The sequence below is a fragment of the Chelonia mydas genome, chromosome 5 (genome assembly GCF_015237465.2).
Source record: "Chelonia mydas isolate rCheMyd1 chromosome 5, rCheMyd1.pri.v2, whole genome shotgun sequence".
NCBI classification, from domain to species: Eukaryota; Metazoa; Chordata; order Testudines; family Cheloniidae; genus Chelonia; species Chelonia mydas.
In genome coordinates, this window is record NC_051245.2 from 126,341,635 (window position 1) to 126,351,537 (window position 9,903).

General features: G+C 43.0%; 1 protein-coding gene across 8 annotated transcripts in view; it reads left to right on the top strand.

The window, feature by feature from the left end:
• The window catches only part of PIGG (phosphatidylinositol glycan anchor biosynthesis class G), a 154,472-nt gene extending 147,760 nt beyond the window's left edge, over window positions 1-6,712 (top strand). For 4 of the 8 annotated variants that reach the window (XM_043546516.1, XM_037902275.2, XM_037902274.2 and 1 more), the window contains 2 exons: window positions 3,062-3,124; window positions 6,282-6,712. In XM_043546516.1, coding sequence (XP_043402451.1) covers window positions 3,062-3,124; window positions 6,282-6,507 — 289 coding nt within the window. In that variant the 3' untranslated portion in view covers window positions 6,508-6,712. Of the gene's footprint in view, window positions 1-3,061; window positions 3,125-6,281 lie in introns of those variants that run through there. The other 4 variants (XM_037902271.2, XM_043546517.1, XM_043546520.1 and 1 more) reach the window with 2 other exon arrangements.
• Window positions 6,713-9,903: the final 3,191 nt, after the last annotated feature.

Genomic DNA, 9,903 nt, shown 5'->3' on the forward strand with positions numbered 1-9,903 from the left:
ATTCTTTATTCATTCATCACACAAATAGGGGGATGACTACAAGGTAGCCCAGGAGGGATGGTGGAGGAGGGAAGGAAAATGCCACACAGCACTTTAAAAGTTTACAACTTTAAAATTTATTGAATGCCAGCCTTCTGTTTTTTGGGTAATCCTCTGTGGTGGAGTGGCTGGTTGGCCGGAGGCCCCCCCACCGCGTTCTTGGGCGTCTGGGTGTGGAGGCTATGAAACGTGGGGAGGAGGGCGGTTGGTTACACAGGGGCTGTAGTGGCAGTCTGTGCTCCAGCTGCCTTTGCTGCAGCTCAACCATACACTGGAGCATACTGGTTTGATCCTCCAGCAGCCTCAGCATTGAATCCTGCCTCCTCTCATCACGCTGCCGCCACATTTGAGCTTCAGCCCTGTCTTCAGCCCGCCACCTCTCCTCCCGGTCATTTTGTGCTTTCCTGCACTCTGACATTATTTGCCACGCATTCGTCTGTGCTCTGTCAGTGTGGGAGGACAGCATGAGCTCAGAAAACATTTCATCACGAGTGCGTTTTTTTTTCTTTCTAATCTTCACTAGCCTCTGGGAAGGAGAAGATCCTGTGATCATTGAAACACATGCAGCTGGTGGAGGAAAAAAAAAAGGGACAGCGGTATTTAAAAAGACACATTTTATAAAACAGTGGCTACACTCTTTCAGGGTAAACCTTGCTGTTAACATTACATACATAGCACATGTGCTTTCGTTACAAGGTCTCATTTTGCCTCCCCCCACCGCGTGGCTACCCCCTCAACCTTCCCCCGTCCCCGTGGCTAACAGCGGGGAACATTTCTGTTCAGCCGCAGGCAAACAGCCCAGCAGGAACGGGCTCCTCTGAGTGTCCCCTGAAGAAGAGCACCCTATTTCAACCAGGTGACTATGAATGATATCTCACTCTCCTGAGGATAACACAGAGAGATAAAGAACGGATGTTGTTTGAACGCCAGCAAACATACACTGCAATGCTTTGTTGTACAATGATTCCCGAGTACGTGTTACTGGCCTGGAGTGGTAAAGTGTTATACCATGAAGGACGCAATAAGGCTGCCCTCCCTAGAAACCTTTTGCAAAGGCTTTGGGAGTACATCCAGGAGAGCCGCGAATGCCAGGGCAAAGTAATCCTTTCACATGCTTGCTTTTAAACCATGTATAGTATTTTAAAAGGTACACTCACCGGAGGTCCCTTCTCTGCCTGCTGGGTCCAGGAGGCAGCCTTGGGTGGGTTTGGGGGGTACTGGCTCCAGGTCCAGGGTGAGAAACAGTTCCTGGCTGTCAGGAAAAGTGGTTTCTCCACTTGCTTGCTGTGAGCTATCTACAACCTCATCATCATCATCTTCTTTGTCCCGAAAACCTGCTTCCGTGTTGCCTCCATCTCCATTGAAGGAGTCAAACAACACGGCTGGGGTAGTGGTGGCTGAACCCCCTAAAATGGCATGCAGCTCATCATAGAAGCGGCATGTTTGGGGCTCTGACCCGGAGCAGCCGTTCGCCTCTCTGGTTTTCTGGTAGGCTTGCCTCAGCTCCTTAAGTTTCACGCGGCACTGCTTCGGGTCCCTGTTATGGCCTCTGTCCTTCATGCCCTGGGAGATTTTGACAAAGGTTTTGGCATTTCGAAGACTGGAACGGAGTTCTGATAGCACAGATTCCTCTCCCCATACAGCGATCAGATCCCTTACCTCCCGTTCAGTCCATGCTGGAGCTCTTTTGCGATTCTGGGACTCCATCATGGTCACCTCTGCTGATGAGCTCTGCATGGTCACCTGCAGCTTGCCACGCTGGCCAAACAGGAAATGAGATTCAAAAGTTCGCAGTTCTTTTCCTGTCTACCTGGCCAGTGCATCTGAGTTGAGAGTGCTGTCCAGAGCGGTCACAATGGAGCACTCTGGGATAGCTCCCGGAGGCCAATACCGTCGAATTGTGTCCACAGTACCCCAAATTCGACCCGGCAAGGCCGATTTAAGCACTAATCCACTTGTCAGGGGTGGAGTAAGGAAATCGATTTTAAGAGCCCTTTAAGTCAAAATAAAGGGCTTCATCGTGTGGACGGGTGCAGGTTTACACTGATTTAACCCTGCTAAATTCGACCTAAAATCCTAGTGTAGACCAGGGCTTCGTTACATTATTGCCATTGAATAATAAATATGACAGTCTTCTAAATAAAGATGATCATGTAAGAGGAGCCTTTATAATAACACAATGTTAGATGAAGATATGAAAGGTTCTGTATAACAGGTATTTATTCATTTTGGGGTGGGGGTGGAGGGGGAAGAATCCTGACAATGGTACTGATCTGTTACTAGATGGAATTATCAATAATAATGCAGAAAAGGCAGAGGTGTTCAATACATATTTCAGTTCTGTATTTGGGGAAAAAAACGATGACAATCTCATTGCAGGGTGATAACACTTTTTAATTCCACTATATCTCTGAAGGATGTTAAACAGAAGCTGCTACGGTTCAACATTTTTAAAATCAGCAGGTTCAGATAACTTGGATCCCAGAGTTTTAAAAGAGCTGGCTGAGGTGCTCACTGGACCATTAATGTTTATTTTCAATAAGTTTTGAAGCAATGGGGAAGTTCCAGAAGAAATGTTCTGCCAGTTTTTAAAAAGGGTAAATGGGATGACCTGAATAATTATAGGCCTGTTAGCCTGGCATTGATCCCAAGCAAGATAATGCGGTGGCTTATATGAGACTTGATTAATCAAGAATTAAAGGAGGATAATTTAATTAATGCAAATCAACATGGGATTTATGGAAAACAGAGCCCGTCAAACTAACTTTGATATTTCTTTGTTTGATGAGATTACAAGTTTGGTTGGTTGGTTAGTGTTGACTTCTGTTACTAAGACTTTTGTAAGGCATTTGACATGATAGTTTGATTAAAAAAGAGTAGAATGATATTAAATGGATTAAAAACTGGCTAACTGATAGGTCTCAAATGCAATTGTAAATAGGGAATCCTCATTGAGCAGGTGTGTTTCCAGGGGGGTCCTGCAGGGATAAGTTCTTGACCCTATGCTATTTAACATTTTTAGCAGTGACCTGGAAAATAAACATACAATCATAACGGATAAAGTTTGCAGCGGACACACAACTTGGTAAGCTGGACGCAAGCAAACAATATGTGTTTTAATACAACTAACTGTAAATGTATACATCAAGGAATAAAGAATCTGGACCACACTTATGGAATGGAGGACTCTGAAAAAGATTTGGGGGTCATGGTGGATAATCAGAGAACATGAGCTCCCAATGTGATGCTGTGGCCAAAAGAGCTAATGTGATACTTGGATGTATAAACAGGATCTCAAATAGCAGTAAAGAGGTTATTTTACTTCTGTGCAGTACAGACCGGTTTACGTGTGAATCCGCTTAATGCGCAGTAGTGCCATGCCTCCCAGTGCTACCTATTTAACATGCGAGACTCATTAGTACAGGAATTTGCTATGCAGAGCTACAGATTTGCTCACTAACTCAGTGACATAGAAATCAACAGGAAGTGCAGAGCGGAAACGTGTTGTGTACATCTTTACCAATATTGGTAAAGACGTATCACGCACGCTCAGTCATGGTCACACTGGAGAGATATAGAATATATAGTAGTTATATAGTAATATATATACTACATTAGAAAATTTTAATGGTAGGCTTAATATAATAGCAGAGGGCAAGCATCAGCGTTCCTACACTGTAGAAGAAAAGCTAGCTGCAATAGATAGAGTAAAGAGCAGAGAAACCCAGGCCAAAGTTTCAAAAGATATTGGGATTACTGAATCTACTCTCCAAGGATGGCTAAAAAACGAATCTAAACTGAATGGCTTTATACAAAATATTGATTCTGCCACGGGACTTAAGTGAAAACATGTGCGCTATTCAGCAAAAGCCACAATAGACAAAGCCATGCGCACGTGGTTTGCTCAGGAAAGGCCGAAAGGAATGCCGCTAAGTGGGCCAATTCTTCAAGCCTAAGCAACAGAATTTGGAAATTTAACGGGGGGGGGGGGGTGTGTGTGTGAATCATTCCAAGCCAGCAAGGGGTTTATAAGGAGTTTTTAAAAGTGTCATGGCATAGTGCAGGTATTGATTTCTGGAGAAAGCCGATGAATCGGCTGCGAACGCGTTTCCCGCCGAGTTAAAATCTATTTTACAAAATGAAGACTACCATAAAGAACAACTTTATAATTGTGATGAAACAGCTTTATTTGCAAAACTGCTACCTGTTAAGACTTTTTAGCCTTTAATTACGATACACAGAAAACAGCTGGATTTAAAAAGATAAAAGATCGTGTGACTCTTCTTTTTTGTAGTAATAAGACGGGCAGCCATAAGCTTGCCCCTGTTTTCATTGGCCACTTTCATAACCCTCGCTGCTTTAATCACCTCAGTAGAGCCAAACTGCCAGTAATGTACGCTAACAGCAAAAATGCTTGGACGACGAGACACATTTTCGACAACTGGTTCCACAACAGCTTTGTTCCAGCTGTTCGTAAGCATCTGCAGTTGAAGAAACTCGAAGCCAAAGCACTTTTGCTATTTGACAATAGTCCAGCCCATCCTCCAGCCGAATCACTGGTATCGATGGATGGAAAAATTCGAGTGCTATACCTACCATTCAGCACAACATCAAACATTCAACCTTTAGATCAGGGTATTATTCAGAATATTAAAAACAATTATCAACGGGAGCTGATTTCGGTGATAGTGTCATGCACGTCTTCAGGCATTTCCGAATTCCCGAAACAGTTAAACATGAAGGAAATTATTTATTTAGTTAAAAAAGTTTGGGACGGAGTAAAACAAAAGTCCATTGAAAACTGCTGGATGAAGGCTCTCTGTGATGCCTTTTCTATCAAAGACGGCTCAGACTTGAAAAATGCCAGCAGTGGCACCTATTCAGAGCCAGACTTTCAGGGATTTTCGGAAGAAGACATCCTACAAACACGCACGCAGGCAAAAGAGGATAAAGGTAAACTTCTCTTTCAGATGATAAAAGATTTTAGTTTTGATACATCACCGGAAATCCTTACCGAGTGGCTGGAGATGGATGAAGATTGCCAGACTTCAGAATTTCTGTCCTAGGAAGAAATATTAACGGGCTGCGAGGCTATGTCAGACCGCGAAAGTGATGGCAATGATGACGACGAGGATGTTGTTGAAAAGGTCAAAATTTCGCCCACAGAAGCCCTTACTGTTGTAGAAACTGTTGTAAGATTTATGGAGGAGCAAAATCTGGAAAATATCGAAATCATTCATCTGTGGCGAATGACAGACTTCATAAGAAAAAAAAAATGCGAGCCAGAAAGAGCAGAAAATAACGGCTGTTTTTCTAAGTGAATCATAGACACTTTTTAGAGCCAAGGACTACTGTATATATCATTGTGGACTCTTGGTACATGTAATATATATATATATATAGTCTGTGCTAATAATTTTTGAAATTGATTCTTGTTGATTTGATTCTAACGGGAAACCTTTCTTTCGCGACATGTCTTACACTTTTTTAGCTTAAACTGGTACGTGTGTGTGTGTGTGTGTGTGTATGTATGTATGTGTGTATATATATATATATAGGTATCTTAAGATATTTCAGCATGGCCCTCTTAACCCGTGGTCCATTAACACGCGGTTGTGACGGCTTGACTCCTGACATCCGTGCGTAAACGGGTCTGTACTGTGTTTGGCACTGGTACAACTGCTGCTGGAATACTATTTCTAGTTCTGGTGCCCGCAATTCAAGAAGAATGTTAATAAATTGGGGAGGGTTCAGAGAAGAGCCACAAGAATGATTAAAGAATTAGAAAACATGCCTTATAGGGATAGACTCAAGGAGCTCAGTCTATTCAGATTAACAAAGAGAAGGTTATGTGGTGACTTGAGTACAGTCTAAGTACCTACAGGGGGAACAGAAATGTAATAATGGTCTCTTCAGTCCAACAGAGACAGGTATAACATGATTCAGTGGCTGGAAGTTGAAGCTAGACCAATTCAGACAGGAAGTGTAAATTTTTGACAGTGATGGTAATTAACCATTGGAACAGTTTACCAAAGGTCATGGTGGACTCTCCATCACTGACCATTTTTAAATCACCACTGGATGTTTTTCTAAAGGATATGCTCTAGGAGTTTGCAGTTGGAGGGGGGATGTTGTATAGCTTGTGTTATACAAGGAGATTGTACCAGATGGCTACAATCATCCGTTCGACCTTGGAATCTATAATACATGAACATTAACTTTTTTTTTTTTTCTTTTAACAGGAATTCAGCAGCAATGGGTCATGGCTGTTTCTGCTATGCACTGATATGTTCTGTTCCAGTCACAGTCTACATAATTTTGGTAACAGGTCTACGGTACCACTTGTTCATATGGAGTGTGTTCTCACCTAAACTTCTTTATGAGGGAATGCGTGTGTTCATCACAGCTGCTGTTTGCATGTTCTTTACAGCCATGGATCAGAACCGGTCTCAGAAAATCCATGACTGAAAGTGAATGTATCGTTCCAAAGTCTGTCATTACAGTACTAGCTGGTTAGACTGGAGTCATATAATGAAAATAATAGTTTTAAATTATCCTGTGAAATGTAATTATCTTTTGTTTGTTGGAAAACATATGTTATACAAGGCTTGTTTTATTTAAATAGGTTTGTTTCAAAATGTTTAATTTGAGTAAACCCACCTTTTCATCATTAGTTACAGCTCCCTTATTCTGTATCAGTTATTTCAGAACTCAGATCTTTACCATCTTCACCAGTGCAGCCATTACCATCTGATTTAGTGAGGCTTCAAATATTAAGAACTTCCTTAGCAATGAAATCTTATTGGTGTTTTGTCATTGTTGGTCATGGACTTGCAACTCATTGCCTTCAATGTTAAAGGCCTGATCCAGCCCCCATTCTGGTCAATGGGAGATGTATCAGGCCTTAAATGGGGACGCACTTGACTGTCCTCATTCAATTAAGTGAAAACTGTGCTCATTAAGTTTAGATTTCTTCAGTTATTCTAAAATTGCTGGTTTTGGGAACAGTCTTTATATAGCTACTTTTAGCTAGACAATAAAATATTAAAGGTAATTCATTAAAACCACAGTCCCAAAAGCCATTATAAACTGGAATAACATTCTTTTGAAGTAACCTTGTGGATTTTAGTCATAAGATTAAGATGGGTCTGTAAATTGAAAAATATTTTTCTATTGTGTGGAGCAAATAATAGTCAAATCTTACTTGTTTACGTATATTTGAGGTTGTTAATGGGAGGGTGTCAGGATTCCTTCCCCACTCTGAACTCTAGGGCACAGATGTGGGGACCCGCATGAAAGACCCCCTAAACTTATTCTTACCAGCTTAGGTTAAAAACTTCCCCAAGGTACAAACTTTGCCTTGTCCTTGAACAGTACACTGCCGTCACCACCAAGCGTTTTAAACAAAGAACAGGGAAAGAGACCACTTGGAGACATCTTCCCCCCAAAATATCCCCCCACCCAAGCCCTACACACCCCCTTTCCGGGGGAGGCTTGAGAATAATATCATAACCAACTGGTTACAAAATGATCAAAGACGCAAACCCCTGGGTCTTGGAACAATGGAAAAATCAGTCAAGTTCTTAAGAGAAGGATTTTATTTAAAAAAAAAAAAAGGTAAAAATTATCTCTGTAAAATCAGGATGGAAAATACTTTACAGGGTATTCAGATTCAAACACAGAGGATCCTCCTCTGGGCAAAACCTTAAAGTTATAGAAAACAGGAATAAACCTCCCTCTTAACACAGGGAAAATTCACATAAAAGATAAACTAATCTGCCTTGCCTGGCTTACCTATACTGGTAGCAATATTGGAGACTTGGATTAGGATGGGTTGGAGAAGATGGATTTCTGTCTGGCCTCTCTGTCCCAAGAGAGATCAACCACGTAAACAAAACCCTCCCCCTCCCCCCCGATTTGAAAGTATCTTGTCTTCTTATTGGTCCTTTGGGTCAGGTGCGAGCCAGGTTAGCTGAGCTTCTTAACCCTTTACAAGTAACAGGATGTTGCCTCTGGCCAGGAGGGATTTTATAGTGCTGTATACAGAAAGGTGGTTACCCTTCCCTTTATATTTGACACGCCCCCCCAAATCACAGATAGGGTGAAACACTGGCTGTGATTTCTTCCTGTAGCTCTAGGAGAAAACAGAGTTAAGACACATGTATCTCTAAATGTACTACTAACTGTATAAAGACTAACAATATTTCCCACATCTTAAGGACGATTTGGACCAGTTGATCTGGGAAACTTTCACGGGAGAATGCATCAGCCACTTTGTTAGAAGCTCCTGAAATGTGTTGTATCTTGAAATCAAAATCTTGGAGAGCTAAACTCCACCGAATAAGTTTATTTCCCTTGGCGGTATGAAGCCACTGTAATGCAGCATTGTCGGTTTGCAGGTGGAAACGCCGTCCCCAAACGTTTGGGCGTAGCTTTTCCAGAGCGTAGACAATGGCGTAACATTCTTTTTCACTGATTGACCAGTTGCTTTCCCTCTCAGACAGCTTCTTGCTGAGAAACACTACAGGGTGGAATTCTTGATCCGGTCCTTCCTGCATTAAAACTTCTTCCACACCACGCTTGGACGCATCTGTGGTTAATAGGAACGGTTTGTCAAAGTCTGGGGCCCTTAGCACAGGGTCAGACATGAATGTCGCTTTAAGCTGGTTAAAGGCCTTCTGACACTTTTCGGTCCACTGAACGGCATTTGGCTGTTTCTTTTTGGTTAGGTCTGTCAGTGGGGCGGTGATTTGGCTGTATTGTGGTACAAATAGCCTGTAATATCCGGCCAAGCCTAAGAAGGATTGGACCTGTTTCTTTGACTTTGGGACAGGCCACTTTTGGATAGCATCCACTTTGGCCTGTAGAGGGTTGATTAAGTTGGTGTCCACTAAGGATTGATGGATAGCTGACACCTGCGCTCCAGTGTCCCTCCACACTGTAACCTTCTTCCCGCCCGCACTCAGTTTCCCTTTGCTCTAAGGGTATCTGGGAGGCATCTCTGCCTGAGGACCTTTGATGTGACCCCAGTGCAATGAACTGTAATCTGTTGGAGTTCCTGGGGCAGTTGGCCTTCACATGCCCCAGCTCATTACATTTAAAACATTGCCCAGTTGACTGGTCACTGGGGTGAGGTGGGTTGCTGGAGAATGGTGTGGTGGGATGATAAGGTGTCTGGGGTTTTCCTTGGGATGTAGGTGGGGCCTGGGGTTGTCCCTGGTGATAGGGTTTTGTTTTGGGTTGCCCCTTCTGATATTCGCTCCAACTGCTACTAGTTTTTTTCTTTTCTGCCACCTCCACCCATTTGGCTCCAATCTCCCCCACCTCGATTACAGTTTTGGGCTTCCCATCTAGGATGTACCTTTCTATTTCCTCAGGAACACCCTCTAAGAACTGCTCCATTTGCATTAGGAAGGGCAACTCTTCTGGAGATTTAACACTTGCTCCTGATATCCAGACATCCCAATGTTTCACAATGTGGTAGGCATGTCAGGTAAATGACACGTCTGGTTTCCACCTTAGGGCTCTGAACCGCCGACGGGAATGCTGAGGTGTTAGCCCCATTCTGACTCTCGCCTGGGTTTTAAAAAGTTCATAACTGTTCATGTGTTCCTTAAGTATTTCAGCCGCCACCTCTGCTAAGAGTCCACTGAGCTGCGGCCTCAGCTCTACCATGTACTGGTCTGTGGAGATGCTGTACCCAAGGCAGGCCCTTTCAAAGTTTTCTAAGAAGGCCTCAGTATCAATCGCCTGCCTTGTAGGTGGGGAACTTTCTGGGATGGGAAGCGGTACCTGGAGAAGGATTGTTAGAGTTGGTTGGTATATTCTGCTGAGCCCTTGCCTTCTCCATCTCCAGTGCATGCT